The 22,096-nt window shown below is 38.8% G+C and overlaps 1 protein-coding gene across 1 annotated transcript in view; it reads left to right on the top strand.

The window, feature by feature from the left end:
- PDE11A (phosphodiesterase 11A) overlaps window positions 1-22,096 on the top strand; it is a 423,612-nt gene that overhangs the window by 166,740 nt on the left and 234,776 nt on the right. The window contains exon 5 of the mRNA XM_059927271.1: window positions 20,252-20,316. Coding sequence (XP_059783254.1) covers window positions 20,252-20,316 — 65 coding nt within the window. The remainder of the gene's footprint in view (window positions 1-20,251; window positions 20,317-22,096) is intronic.

Below are 22,096 nucleotides of genomic sequence, written 5' to 3'. Positions count from 1 at the left end.
ACACCCCAACAGCCCATATTTGTGAAGCGCTTCCAGATGCTTTGTGAAGCGCTTCCAGATGCTTTGTGAAGCATCTGGGTTCATTCAGTGCTCACTGCATCCTTATGAGATAGGTATTATTATCATCCTCACTTACAGGTGAAGACTTAAGACTAGAGTCTTCCCCACCACCTGACTCTGAAACCCCCAAAAGGAGTGGGAAGAGGTGGGGTGCTCGGTGGTTCTTGGCTGGCTGTGGGCTCTCCCTGAGTGAAGGCAGGAAGGGGCAGTGGTTGGGACTTTTCAGCTTCCAAGGTTCCTGAGCCACTCCCAGGTCCCTGTGAGGGCAAGTGGCTGGGGGACCATGTGGAATCTAAGCAAGGACAAGCTCACTGTTTGCTAGTTCAGTTAAAACAGACATGGAACTAATTTAAACCAACTTAGGGTAGTCACTTTTGTAAATCTTCTAACATGGACTAGTTTCTACCCTGCGGTCTTGCTCTTTGGCAAGTCCGATGAAAAAGTACAGAAGACAGACAATGATATGGAAAGTGTGGGCAGAGCTGGAGAGAATAACAGCGACAGTAATAGCTTCAGGGTATAAAGTAGGGAGGGGGTCAAAAATCACTCCCTAGACTAGATGATTAGATGGTACATGCATAAAGGTGTTGGTGTAGCACTGAAGGTTAAGAAGACCTTTTCACTATCACAGCTGAACATTCTAAGACTGTAATGTTGGGGTCAGGGCAGAAAATCTGGGCCTAGCCTATCATTTCTTCTTTGCCCAGCCCCTCCCCCTCACAGTAAGGAGGAACTCCTTTACTCCAGAGGGGCAAGGTCTGCAGGTAAAAGTGAACTATGTGCAAAAAGAGGAGACTAATCTGTTTGGTACCATTTGAGAAACTGTGAAGATTTTTTGCCAAGGTTACTGCCTGGGGAGGTAGGTTGGGAATGGGGTATAAATGTGGCATCACCATGCAGAAAACCCGTTAATGCCCTGCTTTCCTGTAACACGCTTCTCACCAAAGGTTTGTTGAAACTTCAGACTCAAAGGGATAGCTGTTCTGTGCACTACCCTGATTGTCAGGTAGAAATGATAGGAAGGAGATCAGATACAGTCACTCTATGTATAAGAGGAGAAGCCAGCTCAAGACCCCAGATGCCAAAATCTGGTGCTGGCACAGCAAACAGAAAATTATGCCGAGTCAAAGTTCTCTGGCTGGGACTTCTTCCTGCTCACCTCAGAATGCTGAATGGATGGAATGATATTAAAAACCTTTGTCATCTAGATTTAATGAGGGGTTTGAATGATTATTATAGAGGGACCTAAGCAACACCTGTAAATGCTGCATGATTTTGTTTTACTGATTAAGAGCACGCTTAATTTCCTATCCCAATATTAGAAAACAAAGATGGAACTTGACAACATGATTTTTAATTTTTAAAAGTTCATATGGAAAAATAAACATATAAAAGTAGCCAGAAAAAATTTTTAAAAGGCAACAAATATGTAAAATGGATGGGGTTTTGCCTGTGAAGCTGTTAAAATATATTATAAAACTAGAGATTTGTTCCTTATAAAGAAACAACTGAACAGAATAGAGTCCAAAGACCCCTATACATGTGAAAAGCTAGTAAAGACCATTCTCTTTCCTGTAGAGTTTAGAAAATTATTTCTGAGAAACAAAAGTGTGTTGGAGGACTAGAGAGTTTCAGACTTGAAATGACAGTGTTTTGGGTTTGTTTTTTTTTTACTGCAAAAAAAAAAAAAAGATGCTTTTGTAATTATAAAGGAATACATATAAGTTCTCAACATCACTGAGCAAATCCAGAATTCAGTCATGCCTTGCCCTTGTTACTTATGACCTTTCTTTCTTTATTATCATCAGCAAACCTATCACTCTCCATCCCTCTCTCCAACCCTCCAGTTAGCCTGGTACGTTGTTTCAGGCAAGGGATTGCACTGAATACAGAGACAAAGAACTCCATTCTGGGTTTGTGAGTGCCAAACTGGGCTTTAAAGAGTTATGACAGGGCTTCCCTGGTGGCGCAGTGGTTGAGAGTCTGCCTGCCAATGCAGGGGACACGGGTTCGAGCCCTGGTCTGGGAAGATCCCACATGCCGCAGAGCGGCTAGGCCCGTGAGCCACAACTACTGAGCCTGCGCGTCTGGAGCCCGTGCTCCGCAACAAGAGAGGCCGCGACAGTGAGAGGCCCGCGCACCGCGATAGTGGACCCCGCTCGCTGGAACTGGAGAAAGCCCTCGCACAGAAATGAAGACCCAACACACCCAAAAATAAATAAATAAATTAATTAAAAAAAAAAAAAAGTTATGACAGAGTTATTATTCTCAAAAACCAAGACTTTTTCATTGGCAAGAACCAGGCTTTCTTAGAGACTTGAAGGAACCAGAGCCTAACGTTGTACCCAAAACAGTAGATTGGAAAGAGAATAGATGAAGCCCTAGACTGTCCCATTCGTGAGTTGCCCGGACTAAAGTGGGAGATTTAGAGAGAAGAGGAAATGCGGTTTCCCAGCTCTCCTAGCCCTGCCTAGCCTCAAGGCCACTCATAGTGGAGGTAGGGGTGGGGTGGGGATTGAAAGTCCCCCCAGACCCCGTGACAGGGAAGAAGACTGGAGGTGGCAATATGGGAGGAGCCACGGGACAGCCAGAGCCCCACAAAAGCATGAGGGGCAAATACAGTTTTCCCATTTCCTGATAGAAGGTAACAGAGGGAGGGCTGGGACCTGAAGAAAAGCCTAACTGTCAGGATGAGGGAGGCACAGAAGATGTGACCTGGGCCTGGGGAGCTATAGGTGTAGATATTTAAGCACATTCACTGTTAGGGATGACTAGGCTGAAGATCAGTGAGGCTGTCTTGCCTCTTAGAGGCCAGCCTGGGTGAGAGGGCGACTACAGATCAGCTACTTTGCTCCAAAGAAGCCAGAAAGTTGCATGTCACCCTGGTGAAAATTTCAGTATTAAATGAACTGAATTCTGAAACGACTGAGAAAATCTGAAGTGGCTGAGTTAATTGGATTGTCTCTTTTGTCTTCTGTCAGCAAGCAGAACTAGGGCTCAAGAAGAGATTCAGTTGCTACAGGAAAATAACATAAGTGACTTTTTGTACAGCTATGTCTGTGGCCTTTGAAATTTATAATCAGTATACAAATTGTATTCTCTAGTCAATCATCTTATATTCAGTACACAAATATGACAAGGCAAGCATTTGAAATTAGATTGGTGGGAAGATTGATGGATTGTCCTACAAATGTTTTGGAAACAAATAGCTGGCAACTTAGGAAAAAACAAATTCAAAAAGCTGGATTCTTACCTCATACTTGTTAAAATATAATTTCTATAAGGCAAAATTGTGACTTTCATGTAAATATGTAATAAATACACATCAAAGATTATTTTTAATTCATTAATTTATGAGGGAACAAATAAGACGTTAAAACCAGTCCAAAGAACATTTGAGAAGTTAGGTATTTATAGGCAATGTTAGGATAAAATTTCTCAGAGACAAAACTTTTTAGAAACAAAACAAGTCCATAAACTGTAATCTCTAAGGTTATCTTTTCCGTAGGATAGAAATTTTAATCAGAGAAAAAGCTACAAATTAACATGTAACTTTATTAAGTCTGGAGTCTTTAATAAGTAATAACCAAGAATGGGACTTAGTACATTTCTTAGATCGAGGCTGGCAAATTATTTTCTGTAAGTTTTCAGATAGTATATTTTTTAGGCTTTGCAAGTCACACGATCTCTGTCGTAGCTACTCATGGTAGCATGAAAGCAGTCTTAGTATGGCTATGTTCCAATAAAACATTATTTATAAAAATAGGTGGTGGGGGACTTCCCGGGTGGTCCAGTGGTTAAGGCTCTGCACTCCCAATGCAGGGGGCCTGGGTTCGATCCCTGGTCAGGGAACTAGATCCCACGTGCATGCCGCAACTAAAAGATCCCGCGTGCCGCAACAAAGATCGCATGTGGCAACAGAGATCCCATGTGTGACAACTAAGACCTGGCGCAGCCAAATAAATAAATAAATAAATATTAAAAAAAAAAAGTAGGTGGTGAGCTATATTTGGCTGCAGGCAGTAGTTTTCAGTTCTCTGCCCTAGATAATTCTTGTGTGGCCTTTACTCTCTTATGACATTGAAAGATGAGCTGCCCCCCTTTTTGCTTTATTTCTGTAAGTCCATATAAATTTCAGATGGATCAAAGACTTAATGTTTAAAAAAAAGAATGTAAAAATACTGGTGAATATTGTTTTATAGTCATTCTGTGGGTAAAGGCTTTCTAAAATATTCATGCAATTCCTTAGAGAATATAAGCACATTAAAACACTTCTATGATTTTGCAGCCATCAGACTGGTAAAGATTTAAAAGTATTATAACAGCGAGTATGAGTGTGATTATGAGAAAATGGACATTATCATTACTGATGATGAGAATTTAAATTGGGGTAACCTTTATGGATATAAGTTTGGTGAATAATACTTCAATTTTAAAAGGGTCTAGCCTTTGCACGCAGCAATTCTTCCTCTTAAAATTTAGCATAACGAAAGAGATGGAGAAGAGAGTAAAATCAGTATATAAGAATGTTTATTGCAGTATTTACAGTAGTGAAACTATAACTCAAATATCAACAAAGTTTTATATAATGAAATTCTATATGTCCTTTAAAATAATGATGTAGATCTATATTTATAGGAACAATATCCTTGATATATTTTTAATCAAATAATAAAGGAGAAAAAACAAATATAAAAGGAAGTGATTTTTATCAAAATATGGGTACATAAATGAGATCATATTTTCACAACTATTAAATTGATGGAATTTAAATTTTCTCCCTTTGAGTTATGTTTCCTTGTATCTTCTCTCTTAGGCAGAGTCAGGAATTTATCACCTCGTGGGAAAAAAGGGCAGGTACTGGATCTTCCAGTAAGAGAGTGAACTTGAAAGTCAGGTGTCAGGAGAGAGGATCTGCTAAATGGATTTATATTACCTTTTACCACTTAAGGACCAACCTGAAAACAAACAAACAAAAAGGACAGGAAGTAAAACTCCATAATCCACAAAAGAAGAAGCATTCATAACCCTATGCTTCCAATCATCACCCCACCCATGCCGCACATAATGGGGGGAGAGCTGCCCAATGCAGTGAAAATTGGGTGGGGTGAAGTAGAAAGCTGAGCGTGGTTGCTTGCATCCAGCTATCTTGGGCACAGTACAGTGTTCATCAGAACAAGTCGCACATACCTGCTTGGAGCAGTAAGGGCGAGTGCCTGGCCAGGCTCAGGGATGTTTCTTGAGCCCTCCTTGCTGCCATAGAGTGGCAGGAGAGGTGGGGTGGAACAAGAAAACTTTCAGACAAGCCATCTTGGAAACAAGGCTGTCAGTGTGTCAGGATAATTGACGGTGTGAGTGGCAAGTCACCCTGCAGCTGCTAATATTGGTCAGCTGAAGAGAATTTCATCACACAAAAATATCTATGTCATATGGGACTTCACAGTAAGCAAGGGAGGCTTCTGCTAGGCAGGGGCTGAAATTGCTGCCAGAGGAGAGTGGTGGTGAGAAAGTACTCAAAGACATAGACCAAAATTCAAATGCAGTCAGCCTAATCCACTCCCCTGAAGTCACCCCTCCTCCATTATTCACTTAAAGATAAGCATAGAACAAAAAGTCACCAGCATGGGGCTTATGCAAAGATACCACAAGAAAAAAGAAGGAAAGGAATGTGAAAACAAAAACCAGATGAAGAACACACCCCAGAAAAATTGCTAACAGTTTTCCATGAAATGAAATTAAAGATAGTGTGATCTCTCAGGGGGGAAAAAAGTCTTCAAAGAAGAGATACAAGACTCAAGGAATAAATGATAAGCAGTAAATATTAATAGATAAGAAAACTGAGTTGGCAGAGCTTAGAAAGAAATAGAAGAAAAATATATAACCATACAGAACTGAATATTATGTTAAAAACATCAAAAAAGAAGAGAAGAACTTCTAAAATACTTTCAGGGGCATGGAGGATAAAATTGGAAATGAAATGGAAAATAATACAGAATAAAAAGACAAGATAGAATGATTAAAATGGAGTCAAAATAAAGGAAGCCCAAAATAAGGATAATTGGTATCTCTGAAGAGAACATGACACATGAAACAGGAAACAAAGTCAAATTATAACAATAGCACATTTTATTGAAATGAAGGCAAACTTGAATTTACAGACTGAAAGAACATATCATTTCAGGAAAAGTTGATGCTCACTGCTTAGTACTGAAACACATTCAGTGCTAATGAACTTCAAAGATAATTAAAAAATTCTTTGGGCATCTAGACAAAATCGAGTCACCTATTGGAAGAAAATTCATTCTGGTGTTAGTCTTCCTGGTAGCACTCTCCAGTTCAAGGAGACAACATAGTGATAGCTACCAAGTCCTCAGGGAAAGAAAATATGACTCTACAATTTAAAATCCAGCAAAATTCATATTCAATTATGTAAGTTGCAGATAGACATTTTAAATATGCAAAGGAGAGTGCAGGAAACATAGTTCCAAGAAGCCCTTCCTGAAAAATATGAGAGGTTGAAATCAAGCCAAGCAAGCAATGGAGAAAACACGATAAATAAGAGTAGTACTGAGTATTGAATATAGAGCTAAGGCAAAAAAACAGTAGGCATCTGCTTACAGAGGAACACTGTGCTTGGAGACTAGATCCCTTTTACACTGAGTGGTGTCTAGCCTGCTGTTTGTCTGGGGAGAGATGATACCTCATTTCTCAAATGTTCCCTGCGAACACAATCCTGAGAAATGAACCAGACAGAGAGCAGGGCCTTGCGGTCTTGGTGTACGCAGCCAAGACTTTCCACTCAGCACTATGCCTCTTTCAACAGGTATCTTGGTTGCATGGACTATTTTAATTTTAATGTGTCAAATTTATCAATCTTCCTTTTTGATTTGTGACTTACAGTTTTTGTTTTTAAAAATTCTTTATCTACCTCCATGTTACAATGACATTCTCTTTTCTTTAATCCATCTGGTTTTTACGGGCTTTTATATCCATCTAGACTTTATTTTGTGTATAGTGTAAAGCTGTATATGTGTAACCAATTGTCTCAGAACTATCCCCCCCTCCCACTTTCTGAATTATATCAAGTCTCCATATATACCTGGGTCTGTTTCTGAGCTCACTATTTTGTCCCATTGCTCTATTTGTCTATTTCTGCACCAGTATTACACTTTCTCAATTTCTATAATTTTATAATCCTCTTTGATACTTGATAGGACAAGTCCTCAATGTTTTTCTTCTTTAAAATTGGCTTGCCTATTCTTTTATTTATTTATTTATTTATTTATTTTTAGCTGTGTTGGGTCTTCGTTTCTGTGCGAGGGCTTTCTCTAGTTGTGGCAAGTGGGGGCCACTCTTCATTGCGGTGCGCGGGCCTTTCACTGTCGTGGCCTCTCTTGTGGAGCACGGGCTCCAGACGCGCAGGCTCAGCAGCTGTGGCTCACGGGCCTAGTTGCTCCGCGGCATGTGGGATCTTCCCAGCCCAGGGCTCGAACCCGTGTCCCCTGCATTGGCAGGCAGATTCTCAACCACTGCGCCACCAGGGAAGCCCGGCTTGCCTATTCTTAACCTGTTGCCCTTCCATATAAATTTTAAGAGCAGCTTATCAAGTTCCATGAAAAACTCTGTGTAGATTTTGATTGAAATTGCTTTAATTGATAGATTGATTTGCGGGATTTCTGCAAGTAACAGAATCTACAGGGGAAAATGGCTTAAACAATAAGAACATTTGTATCTTAACATGACAGGAAGGCTGCAGGAGGTGGTTCTGGGGATGGTGCAGCAGCAGATGATGTAATCAATGATCCAGGCTCTGTCCATTTTCCTGTGCGGGTCTCAGTGGTTGGCCTTCACCAGCTGGCTTTCACCCTCATGGTCCAAGAGCCTGGCACAGCTCCAGACAGCATGTCATCCTATAACTGTGTCCCCGTAGAAGAAGGGAAACGTCTTTTTACATATCCTTCTCTTTCTCAGGGAGGAAAGCCTTTTTTTTCCAAAAGGGTTTTTTCCTAGCTGACTTTCCCTCCAGACCCATGGTCAAGACCAAGATCTTCAAATCATTTATATTCTCAATTTTTTTTTCTTCTTTATCTATCATTCTCTGATAGACGTGTGTTCAAATCTTCAGCGTAGCTGATTTATCACTATCTTCTTGTCCAATTCTGTAGGTTGTTGATTTAGTTGTCTGTATTAATCCTAATTGTTTATGTGTTTTTGAATTTGGGATTGGAGCTCATTTTAGTGGGAGGGTGTTTTATTTGTTTGTGCCATTGTTTTTTTCATTCTCTCTTGTACTTTTCCCTCCCTGCCTAATAGTTTGCACAACTCCTTGGCCCCTAGTCAGGAACCAGGTCTTATATTGGTGGCTTGGGTCTCCGGCTGTGTGGTAGTATTACACTATATCAGAAGCAGCTTGGTTCAGTTTCTGGGGGTGAAGCTAGGCCACCTGTCTCAAGGGAATGCTTTTAGTTCCCAAACGCCAGTAGAAGGTGAAATCCCAACCATTGCTCCTTGCCTGTTTCTGGACTTGGAGCACAGTAGGTCTAAGTATTCAGGCTCATGCTTTTAGAGATCTTATTTTTTCTCTCCCCTCTGCTCCCCTCCCCTTATCTTTTCTCTGCCTTTAAACCTCTATATGTCTTTCTGGTTTTTTCTATCTGTAGTTTATCGATCTTTGTTCTGTTTTTGGAAGAGAACAGAAGAATCAAAGCATGAACTTATAGCACCATCTTTATTGGCATTCCATACACTACTTTTTACAATCAGAAAAAAAGTATCATTTCAGGAAAAAAAATCTGCTCAGTTTCCTTCCTCTGAAAATAGCTTTTGCGTTTCTCTATTTTATTAGAATCATTCCTGGAAACAAAACCTTCTGGTTTTTGTGTGTGTATGATTTGTATATTTTTAAAAGCTGGTTATTGCAGATGTATGGTATTTCATGGCCTCTCTACATTTGAGGGAAAGAGGGAGAAAAAAACATTTAAATCTAGTTGTAGAAGCTTTGATTCATCAAGATTTTAACTCAGTGTTAAGACTGCATTCATGGTCTTTAAACTGGGCAGTCAGGTGTAAACTGATCAGTTTACTCCGTGGATGCCAAAAATAGAAATGAGGAATGCCTTTCTAGCCCTCTCTCCTGCCAAAATTAATGTTTTACCCTCTTTTGCTTTTCTTTAGTGTTTCAGTCCATTTTTTTAACACCTTTATTGGAGTATAATTGCTTTACAATGTTGTGTTAGTTTCTGCTGTATAACAAAGTGAATCAGCTATATGTATACATATATCCGCATATCCCCTCCCTCTTGCATCTCCCTCCCACCCTCCCTATCCCACCCCTCTAGGTGGTCACAAAGCACTGAGCTGATCTCCCTGTGCTATGCAGCTGCTTCCCACTAGCTATCTATTTTACATTTGGTAGTGTATATATGTCAATGCTACTCTCTCACTTTGTCTCAGCTTACCCTTCCCCCTCCCCGTGTCCTCAAGTCCATTCTCTCTCTATGTCTGCGTCTTTCTTCCTGTCCTGCCCCTAGGTTCATCAGAACATTTTTTTTTTTTTTTTAGATTCCATATATATGTGTTAGCCTACGGTATTTGTTTTTCTCTTTCTGTCAGTCAATCAATTTTAAGTGACTTTGTCAGTGGTATTTTCCACTAGACTGAAAAAATAAAAAGATTGTTCCATAGCTAGCTGCTGTCAACATTAGGAACTACTTAGTCCTTTGAACTGAATATTCCTTGCTTAATGTTATTCCATTCCATGAACCTGTCTAAGCAATTCCTATCACTTCTCTTAGCTCTTTTCTAGCTCATATACTTACTATTATCTCTATTTCTTTTTGCACTTAGTCGAGGAAAGCGTGAATGAAGACATTTTAATCTTCTGTCCTGAGGCGCTGTCTCAGCCCTGGTGTTTACATGTGTTCTTCTTTCATGGATTATCCTGATGGCTGGCAGCTATTTGTTGTTCAGAACTCCATGAAGTACTTTATAGCTGAGCTTATCAATATGAGACTGGTTTCCGGAGTTTATTTTCTAAACCATGAAGCACAAGCTCCACTTGTTTTCTAATGTGTTCCTTAACTTCCTGGTTCTTATGTGAATACACATACAATTTAGCCATTAAACTAGATGATCTTTCTGAACCCAACACTTGAGAGGAAGAGATGGAGATAGTAATTGTCATCTGATTGTTCTGAAACAGCCACTATCCTAAGTGGATGGTAAAAATTGCTTCAGGCTTTCCTTTCTACTTCACTTTCTCTTCCATTTCCCCATCCTACTTTCTTTAATTTTCCTTCTCCCTGTAAGGAAACCAACTTAAATTCTATTTGATTTTTATTCCAAGTGCTTTTTCCAGAGTGCAGAATAGAAGGTATCTAAAAGAATTCCAAGAATTACCCAAACATTGTTATATGTATGTATATACATATGTATATACTCACATCATTAATCATTAATATATCATATTATGTATTTGCATATATTGACTCACTTTATTAGTAATTATATGTCAATATATTAACTCACATCATTAATCATTTATATATGTTAAATATATGTATATAGGTATGTGAATATATATGTGTGTGTGTGTGTGTGTGTGTGTGTGTGTGTGTGTATGTGTATGTGTCTCCTACTTCTGAACTTTAGTCCCCACTGTCCATCTCCACCGCATCCTGTCACTTCTGAGGTTTCCTATGTCAGTTAATGGGTAACTCAAGCTAAAAACCACAGAGTAATCTCTGAGTGTTTCTTACCATTTACATTCAATTGTTGCTAAGGTCTGTTGCCTCTATGCTGAAGCATCATTTCTAGCCCCTCCGTCCCACCCATTCTACCACTTTCTTTACTCTGACTTTACTAGTCTCTCGCTTGGAAATTTTCCTCTTCACTCATTTCTTCACTTGCAGACAGGGCACTCTTCCTTTTCGTCAGTTCTTAATACTACTTCTAGTTATCTTTCTAAAACATGCATCTGCCTGTCTATTGCAATAGGCTATCGCAATAGGAAGAACATTCATTTATGAGGAACATCTCAAAGAAAAGAAAGGATGCCTGGGGTCCTACACAAGCATGTAGACAAAGGAGTTAACTGCATCATTTGTGCATCCCAGAGGAGTCATGAGGACAAAGGTGTTAGTTTGGAATGTTCTAGGGCAGGGTGGTTCTTTGAGGTTAGCCAGATCTGGAAGACAAAGCAGTAGGGGTATTTCTTCATCATTATACCATTTTTTTGGGAGCAGGGCTTAGGTAAAGTTCAACATTGTCACCTCTGTACTGACTATTCTTTACAAATCCCAATTCCCCCATCTCATGTTGGTTTTTCTTTCTTTAGCTAAGTGCCTTTGAAGGCTGATTTCTATGTACTGCGCCACTTGGGCTTTCTTGTTCTTTGGCTTTCAGTTGCGTTTGACAAACGGGAGGAAGCAGCAGAAGATTTAAGAGCTGAAGGAGAGAGCTACTGGGAGTAGTTATTCCCCTCGTTCTTTCTCTGTCAGTTGTAGAGGTGGCTGAATTCTTCCAAGGCCCCTCTCCACAGCCCCAGCTCCTCCGGGGCACCAATAACATTATTCGCTCCCTTCCTCCATCTCTCCTTCTCTCCCTCACTCTCTCCTGTGTCCCCTCAGACCTAGGGGTGTTAATGACTTTCCAAATGTCTACTCCCTGGGTACCTCACCATTCCTTATTGGTTTCTCTTAATCTTGCCCATGCTTCTGTACCTAGTCCCTTTGTTGAATTACTTTCAGTTAAACCATTTTGAGTGTTCTCTCTGTTTTCTGGCAAAACCTTGACTGATTTAGTCCCTCAACCTGGAAAACTTTCCCCACTTTTCAGCCTAGAGCATGCCTGCTCCCCCTTTAGGACAGAGTTCACCTGAAAACTTCTTCAGCACTCTCCTCTGTGTGCTTGTAGAATTTTGACCATATGTTGTGGTGAGATTATACCTTTGTGAACAGTTTCTCCCTCCATACTGTGTTGTGAGTACAAGGAGAGGACGTGATTTATGCCTCTTGTTATTTCCAGACCCTGTCACAGTGCCTGGTACCCTAAGTATTTGGAAAATGTTGATTGAGTGAATAAATGACTAGAGTAAATTACTCGTTGGTGTAAGAGAGGAATTAATCAAGAAGGATGGCAGTGAATGGCCATTTAATTCATTCTTTTGCCCTATATATTAGTCCTCTTATGGAAAAATAGGAATTAAGAAAACTCAAACCCAAAAAATGGTGATTACTTATTAGATCATTCCTATTTTCTTCTTGGTAGCAGGAATATCTATTTGAGCATAGTTTTTGTTTTTTAAGTTGTTTTTAAATTAAAAAAACAGAGAGCAACCAGACCAACTAGTGCTTGATAAATATCCAAATCAAAAAGACTTCTGCCCATGGAGCGTTTCCGAAGAACAGTCAGAGATGCTTGGGGATGTTTTGTTTACTTCCCTGTGGCGTGTGTACCGCCTTTCCCAGGGTGTAATGCCCAGGGCTGATCAACAGCTAGAGGAGCTTGGAACCATTTGTTCAGTTTCATTGACCTATAAACCACTTCTGATATTTCTCGTATAAGATTCTCTTTTTACTTAGTGTATGTGTGTGTATTTATTTATTTAATCTATGTTCATTTAGTGCATCTATAATAAAAATCAGAATTGGAATTAGAGAATAAATTTTTAAAAATTAATGAAACTAAGAACCATTCAATTTGTCCAAGTCAAGAATAAAACATGAACTTTATTCTCATTTATTTGTGCTTTCATCTATTTTTTATTGGTCATAATCTCCTCAGTGACACTATATATCCATTAAATTGCATCAAAAAATTTTAGCTGTTTCATTTTTTAACCCAGGTGTCTGACTATAAATAATTTTCCACTGGATGCATTATATTTTTAATAAATTCCTTTTAAAAATATAAATTGTTTGAGGCATGGCTGCCTAGAGTTTTGCTTTTCAAACAAAGATATTTTTGAGAGTGCAAGGAGGTACTTTTAATAATTATTGCATGACAACAGGCTTTATTAGACTGGGATGGTCCCATGACAAGTGGGACATATGCATGTCCTCAGATATACCCCCATCACTCGCCCTGGTGCCTAAAATTTCTGTCATTACAGTGTTGTTTTAGATGAGAAGATTTTGACTCCAGGAATCTCCTTTCTGAACTATAGATAAATTACATGGGAACACGAATACTTTAATCTATCATTAGCCATTAACGGTTTAGCAGAAAATAGCTAGTTGACTTGGTTCAGAGATCTCTCTGGACCAGAAGTTAGCAAATGTTTTCTGCAAAGGGCCAGCTAGTAAATATTTTAGGCTTTGTGGCCCATAGGGTCTCTATTACAACTACTCAACTCTACTGTCATAGTGAAAAGCAGCCATAGGTAATATTTAAATGAATGAGTGGGCTCTGTTAAAATAAAACTTTATTTATAAAAACAGATGGTGGGACAAATTTGGCCTACAGAGTTTTTTTGCCCAACCCCACTCTGAAGGAATGGGAGGCAAGCAGATAGTTTACATCTCCAGAACTGTAATACTTCTTTGCTGTTCCTTGCTGTCCTCGAGGACCAAGGCCCATGTGTATGTCGCCTTAAGGGCTCAATATTCTGGTGACTTTGAGGGTTAATTTGCTTGTGAGCCTAATCTCAGATTGCCCTAAATTCAGAGAATCTGTAGGGGTATTCAACCAGCAACCTTGTGTTCTTGAATATATGATTTAGACTAGGATTTCTGTGACAATCTTAGATTTATTCTAGAATGTTTTTGAATCCCTTCATAGTCTGATGGCTTGGAACCAGACTAACTTTATGCACCTTATGGAGCCAAGGCTAGTGTTTTGCCACTTCGTTGATCTTATCTGGCTTACAGTCAGCAGTGTGTTTGTCTTCACAGTTTCATTGCTCTGCTTATATTTTGTCAGTCTCTTGATGGGACTCAAGCTTGCTTCTCTTTTATTCTTACATTGTTTGCTATCAGCTGTAGACCCTTAAATGTTGTATTTCTCTTACCCACCATTCCAGATTCCTTTCCCATGCCTCTGAAAAATACTCTTTTACACAAATTAATGGCCCATAATAGCTTTGTTCAACTGTAATTAGTTGTACATAAGCAAATTTATGTGATTTCATGTGTAAAAGTATTTTTATATACTTCATACATTTTTCAAGTATGTAAGTACTTCATCCCCTTTTTGTTTACACTTTTACTCAATTAATTGCCAGAAGCATTTAAGGCACCCTTCAGCAAAAATACAAAAATTCATAGTGAACAAATATTTTCTGAGTGCTTATTGTATTCCAGACACATAGCAGAATGAAAGGCAAATTTTCAAATTAAAAGGAAGAAAGAGAAAGTAGATGTTGTAAGTAAAACGAAATCAAATCAACATACTCAAAACCAAATTGTGCTGCAAAAAATGATACAACTTTGAACCTAAGGCTTTTCTCTGAGCTTCTCAACAGCCAAGGTAAAAGAAAAAAATGAATAGTCTTTATAATTCTTTTGGTTTAGTAAAAGGAACACATCAACAGATTAATAAAGTTTTTCTGACCCTTAAGTTAAAAAATTTTTCTTCTCTAAAATATTAATTTTTTAAAGGTTGGACACCTTATTTACAATTTCTTTTCTATCTCTCTATGCTGTCCAGTACTTAATACACATTGGATGATCAGTATGTAGCCAAAGACAAGGCAACATTAGTATTGTCCTCATTTTTCTTCTAAAGACACGGGAACCTAAGAATTATACAAGGTATGAAATTAGGGAACATAGTCTATAATACTGTCCTCACTGCTGATACCAAGTACAAGTTCAAGAGTTCCCAAGACCACTCTGAAACTCAATATTTTGCTAGAAGGGTTCACAGAATTCACTGAAAGTGGTTATATACATGGTCATGGTTTATTATGGGAAGAGATACAAATTAAAGTCAGCCAAGGGAGAGATCAGTCCAGGAATGTTCCAAAAGTGGTGCTTCCCGTTGTCCTCTCTCCATGGAGTCATGGAAAGCATTAACTTCTCCCAGCAGTGATGCACACATCACTGTGTGTGCATGAAGTATTCAATATGCATGAAGTATTGCCAGCCAGGGAAGGTCACCTGAGCCTTGGCATCCAGGGTCTTTGTTGGGGCTTGATCACTAAAACCTATTTGGCCACCCTCATAGCTGCCCTCAGTCTCCCTGCCCTCCAGAGGTCAACTGATAGCATGTGACCCAAAGGCTCCACCCTAAATCACATTGTTGGTGTGGCTCAAAGCCACCACTCTAAGTTACATTGTTACTATCTGACTGGCCCAAGGCACCCAGGTAAACAAAGACATTTTTATCCAGGCTGGAGATTCCAAGGGCTTAGAGGTTACCTCCCAGGAGACAAGGGCAAAGGCCAGACCTTTCTTTGGGTAAGCTTACTTCTTCCTACACACAAGGTCAACACTGTGGTTCATGAATCTAGTATCTGACTTTGATCAGGACACCATGGGCTGGTTTACTGGGGAACACAACTAGTACTTTCCATGATATGGAGTGCTAAAGTTGAAAGATGCATAATCCTTGACTTTCCCATTACTCATTAAAAAGGAATTTAGAAACTAAAACCAAAAAATAAAATAAAACAAAATATTTGACCCTGTTTTTCTTTTCAGCATGTGATTTATGTTAGAATAAAAAGTTCAAACATTTTAGAAAAAAGAATTTCTTCCTTTTGGTAGTTTTAACAAGTCCTCTCTTACTTTTCAAGAGTTCAAACATTCTGACATTTCACCAAGGTACTTGTTTATCTTATCCATTCTCTTTGTGATTCTAGAGCTGTAAGTTATATAGCTTTAAGATTTCAGGATTTTCTGTTCCATTTCTTCTATCCCTCAGAGGGTTTTTTTTTTTTAAGTCTTAAAAGATCTTTATTCTTTTTTAATCTCTAGATATTTTTCAGGTTTATTTCTTAAGGTATGGAGAGCAGAAGTTCACTTTTTATTCCAGGGAGCACTAATTTTGATGAGCCAGGACAAATTAAGCTCCCTACCATAAAGTAAGCTCCATGCATGCAGGGATTTTTTTTTTCTTTTACTTTTACTGTGTAGCCCCAGTGCCTATTGCACTACTTGACACATACAGACACTCAGTACATATTTGTTGTGTCAAATAACCGTTTTCAAAAAGTTAAAAACCTAACCCTTGCACAAATCTAAAACAAGCAAGTATCAAAGAGGTAGTTAACGCATTAATGAGAGAAGCCAGCAAGGTAGTATTCCGTTCTAAAACAGACACCAGACGAATGCAGGCACAAGATTGCTAGGTTAGAGTTTAAAAATGCTTACAATCATCCAGGACAATAAAATTGTAATTATAGGCTTATCTTTTCTACTGCACAGAAGCCATTCACATTTCTGCTTGGGTAAAATTCATTTGCATTGCTCTAGGACAAAAATCATTTTTGTAATGTCAAGCTGTTCTTTGTTGCCTCAGTGGCTTCCTGAGTGACAGCACTTGCCCTGCTTGTTTTGAACTTCTACTTAGTTATTGCCCACTTCTGGGTACCCATCGTCAACATGTGTACTCAAGCCACAAGCCTCATGATGACTTCCTCATTTTACCCCTTGTCTCCTTTCCATGTAGACCCAGTCACATTCAAATTACCCAAGGGGAATGCTTCCTGAGTGCCACAAGTTACCCTACCTATGACCCTCTATAAAGTCACTTACCTGTGGGTCCTTGCTCTGCTGTCTACCTGCCTGCAGTGACCAAACTTTGAGCTTTGGGTGACTTTCTGTGGTCCTTTGGGCATACTGTGCCCCCCTCTCTAGGACCTGTGAATATAATAAACCCTTTAATTTCACATGCGTTTCTGAGTGTAATCTCTGTGGCCGTGTTAGAGTGATCCTCAAAAACCCCACCAAAGGGGTTTACTCCCCCTTTTACCACCCAGTGGATATCAGTTTTTCAGAAATTAATATCTGTCCTTTCAGAGTTGTAAAGTATTCTAATCAGCAGTGAAAATTAAGCCAAATAAAGTATTCTTAGTAATATTGGAGAGTTTAATCTCATCTATCAAGTCTGGAAATTAAAAGCTATATCCTTCTTGATTTCCAAATGCAAAAACAATTATTAGTTGATTGGTAACTTGATTTATTTTATATCAAGCCAAGTGTTTTACTTCAAGTTATTTTAGTCTATGTTTATTCAGATTCAGGTATATAGTAGGTACTCAATAAATATTCATAGAATTAATAAATAAAGGCAGAATTTATCTAAGTATTCTGGCTCTGAAGGAGTCATGTCCAAATAATTTTCTCTTTCAATGCTACTTGCTCATGTTTATGAAAGCAGTGAGTAGTGGGGAAATTAGAAGCTGTGGAATCAGACCGACATGGTTCAAATCCCAATTCTGTAACGTTTTGGTTATATGGTTTCCAGGAAACCACTTAGCCCCTCTAAGCCTTCATTTTCTTTCAGGAAAATGGGGATAATAATACCTACCTTGCCAGGATGTTGTAAGCATCGATACGTACATAAAGGATTGGTCATAATGTATGCAAAATGCCTCATACAGATTTGCAGTAAAATGGTAGGATATGGTTGTCTTAGTCAGTTTGAGCTGCTATCGCAAATTATCATAGACTGGGTGGCTTAAATAACAAACATGTATTTCTCCCAGTTCTGGAGGCTGGGAAAGGGAAATCGAAGATCAAGACACTGGCAGATCCAGTGTTTGGTGTGGCCACCCTTCCTGGTTTGTAGATGGCCATGTTCTCGTTGTATCCTCACGTAGCAGAGAAGAGAAGAAGAAGCAAGCTCTCTCTGTCTCCTTTAAAAGTACTAATCCCCTTATGAGGCTGCACCCTCACAACCTAATAACCTCTCAAAGGCCCCATCTCCAAATACCATCACATTGAGAATTAGGGTTTCAACATACGAATTTTGGGGGGACACAAACATTCAGTTCATAGCAACAGCCTAAAACATGATTAAAAAGTAGAAGAATGTACTGTCATCTAACAAAATAATGGAAAGAAATCACAAATGATGAGAGATCAAAGTAGAGATATGACTTTCTCTTTTAAAATCTGTAACAATTTCCCATTCTGCAAGCATAAATGAAATGCTTCTACTTATTATCCTATTATTGTTTTAACTTTAAGAATTATTTAGGGTATGGTTTGAGGAATTTATTATTTGGTGATAGCAAAGAGTCTATTTGTGGCTTGTTGGCCTTGTGAGACCCCAAGATTATTGCAGCTAGGTCAAGATTTCTGTGTTCTAAGTGACTGGTTTCTGTTTAAGCTCTCAATTAAGATAAGTGTTCTAGTTACTTTTGCTGTGTAACAAATAAGCCTAACATTGAGAGGCTTAAACCAACCATGTTGGTTTAACCTGATGCTGTGGATCAGGAATTTGGAGAGGGAATAGCCAGGATGGTTTACCTCTTTCCAGGATATCTGGAACCACTGTTGGAGATCAGGGGTGACTTAATGGCTGGGAACTAGAATCATTTGAAGGTTTGTTTGCTTTTATGTCTGGCACCTGGGCTGGGAGGGCTTAAAGACTGGAGCTGCTGACCAGAGCATCTACATGTGACTCCTCTGTATGGTTGGCTCCCTTTCAGCATAGTGCCCTCAGGGTAGTTGGACTTATGACGTGGTGGCTCAGGGCACCAGGCACAAGTATTCCAGTCAGATGAGGCAGAAGCTGCATTGCCTTTTATGACAACTTCAGAAGGCGCATAGCCTTTCTTCTATATATTCTATTTGTTGTAGTGGTCTGAAGCCCACCTAGATTCAAGGGGAGGAAACATAGACCCTACCACTTGGTAAGAAGGTGGCAGGGTCATATTGTAGAGAAGAATGTGGGATAGGAGATATTGCTGTGGCCATCTCTGGAAAATAAAATTTGCCACAATGAGTAATTCTGTAGAGGCTTATTTCACATTAGAATATGAAATGAAATATGTCCTATAGTTGTCAAGGGTATTTCCTTTTAGTTGAGCTATTGTCACTGCCCTGCTAGTCACACACAGTTATCTTTGTGATGGGCTTTTATCTTTTCCTTAATGTTGCATTTTTTTTAGTATGGGTTCATTACCTCACTGATAAAGCTGTTTTAATATTTAATCTATTCCCAGTTCCCAAGTCATTTTCTCAAGTGCCCATCAATTCCTTATAAGTGGTTAATTTAAACGGTCTTTGAAGCATGACTGCATCTGGCTAAGGCAAATCTAAATGTCAACCTTGGAAGCATCCAGTGACATTCAGATGACTCCTTTCAGTATAGGACCTCCTTTTTCTATCATGTGGTATATCTTGTCAAAAGAGGACCAGAAATGGTGCCTTTCCCACTCAATATTTTTAGCGTTGTTGAAAAAACTGACACTCTAGAGTCATGCAGACCTGCGCAATCCCAGTGGCCCCATTTAGTTGTGTGAAACAGTGTAAGTTTCTTAAAAGTTATGGGTTGGTTTCCTCATCTATATACTGAAGATAGAAATCCCCACTTCATAGAGTTGTAATAGGGAAATTAAATAGTCAAAGAAGCTTCTGATGTAGGGCCTGGTTTATAGTAAGGACTCAATAGTAGCTAATGATAAGAAAAACTGCCTTTGCGTTTTCTGTGCCTATAAATTACCTTTCAGTGTAATAGGTCTTGATCAGGATCTTGAACTGACTGTGCCAGTTTCACTGGGCAGGTAAGGGAGGAAGTGTCCACACTAGGGATGATCTTAAGTGTCTTCCTCTTCGTTACCCTTTGCAGGTGACAGAAAAACATTCACTGAGGACAGTGATAAGCCAGGGGAGGTAATTTCAGGAACCTGGGGTTGATGGAGGGCAACCTTTTGAAAGATGTTTTGTCTCTACCAGGTTCTCCATGGATGGTGACTGGGTTATTAAAAGGGCAGTAAAAAAATTATTTTCAAATGAGATGTCCCTTTGCCCGACCACCACAGGATTTTTACACCTTATTGTAAAAATATATACATATTTAGAAATGTATTAAAACTTGGGCAATATATGCCATGTAAGAAATAAAGTACAAAATGCAGGATAAAACTTTCTCTTATCCCTCGGGATTTCTCCACTTAAAATCTCTCTTTAATCTCCAATTATTGTAATAGTCATTATAAAGATGAAAAATGTTTATTGGAATATTTTAAACTGTGAGAAGGCTTTAACTGACTTGGATTTATTGTCTTTCTGTGCGACAGGTGGTGAAGTTTACCAAATCCTTTGAATTGCTGTCCCCAAAGTGCAGTGCCGATGCTGAGAACAGGTAGGGCTTACGAGTTTCAGTTTTGTCTTTAATCCTCATCTTCGATCCGTGGTGTTGGCAGCATTGCATAATTTCTGAGGATAAGGTTTTTCTTTCTTTAGATCAGCAAATGCAGCCAAATATCATCACTCTTCTGTATTTCAGGGCTTAAATTAAAACTATACATAAAAATACATGTATATACATCTAACACTGCTAATGAATAAAGTCGATTTTTAGATATTCCATAACTGCATAGATAACCTTTTTTTTTTTTTGCTTTATTCTGGTCCCTCGTTTGTCTTCTTCCCTTTTGTTTGCTTGTGTTTGACCAATACCCCTTGGGGAAAAGACTAAGAGTTTCTAGTAATTCACTTTTTGTCCCCATTGGTATCTTTGAGGCTGTAGCAGGGTGAAAGTAAGGGTTGGGGACAATCAGTAAATTTCTGTTAGCTTTGCACTACCCTGAATAATAGTTTGGTTACTACAAAAATGGATTCTTTTTACTTTGGTCACCTCTAGAAGAAGGGCTAAAAAAATAGTGAAATTGACCAAAATGCAGAAATATGGAGAAGGACAAGTAAAGCATGATGATGATAATGATGACAATACCAGCTATGGTAATACCAGCTAGATAAGCAGCTTCCATTTATTCCATGCTGAGTGTGCCAGGTACTATTCTAAATGCTTTATATGCATTGAATCCCCCCAGATAACCTGATGAATAAGCATCATTACCCATGCGTGACAGAGGAGAAAGCCAAGGTTCAGTGAGTTTAAGTGACTTGTTCAAGGCCCTGCAGCCAGTAAATGGTAGCCACATCTCAGGACAAGATCACCTGCATAAAACCCTCCCAATCTCTGAATTTTGATCCCATTGCCACATATAATTTACAGTCTGGTAATTAATCTCATATAGTGAATGTCTGCTGGATTGTTTCCCGATCTGGCTGGATCAATCAGAATCAAGCTTGGAGAACTGAATAAAAACTAAATTCTCAGGACCCACATGAGTGCTTTTGATTCAATATGTTGCAAGTGAAGTCCTAAAGATCTGTATATTCAAAAGGCTCCTTGGGTAATACCTGTTTCAAGATGTAATATTTGAGGGTAATTTGATTTTATGTACTTATTATTGCCTTTAAGTTCAGAAAATAGAAATCAGTACATTAAAATGGGCACTTTAGTTGCTTCACTTTTTATCAAGTGTATGAAATTTAAAAGAGTCTATTTCTAATTCCAGTTATAGAGCATTCTTGAAAAGACAAAATTATAGGAACAGAAAGCAGATCAGTAGTTGCCAGGGTATGGAGATAGAGAGAAGGGTTTACTATGAGGGGGTACAGGGGAATTTTGAGTGGTGAAGGAACCGTTCTCCATCTTGCTTGTGGTGGCAGTTATACAACTGCATTTGTCAAAACTTGCAGAACTATGCACTTAAAAAGCATAAATTTTACTGTTTGTAAATTATACTTTAAAATGGGAAACGAGGTCTTTTGTAAGAGGTTTTTGTTTTCGTGAAAATGTATGTTCACATCTATGTTTAATGTCAGCTAATCTATACCCAAAAAAGATTTAGACATAGAGTTACTAGTGGTGTATTCAGCCATTTTCCTAAAAATTTCATGTCAAATATCATGAAATACATTTAAAAATATCTATCTGTACTTAGTCCTTTAGCTAGTTATGGCCTCATATAGGTTCTCTCTCTCATATATGAGGGAGAAAAGCCTTCCTTTGAAATCCTAATGTTTTAATATTGTTCTTTCGTTTTTTTTAAACTACTGAATGTGTCCTCATG

Source organism: Balaenoptera ricei, chromosome 7 (genome assembly GCF_028023285.1).
Source record: "Balaenoptera ricei isolate mBalRic1 chromosome 7, mBalRic1.hap2, whole genome shotgun sequence".
NCBI classification, from domain to species: Eukaryota; Metazoa; Chordata; class Mammalia; order Artiodactyla; family Balaenopteridae; genus Balaenoptera; species Balaenoptera ricei.
The sequence above is the reverse complement of the archived record's forward strand: the minus strand, read 5'-3'. Positions and strand labels throughout refer to the sequence as shown.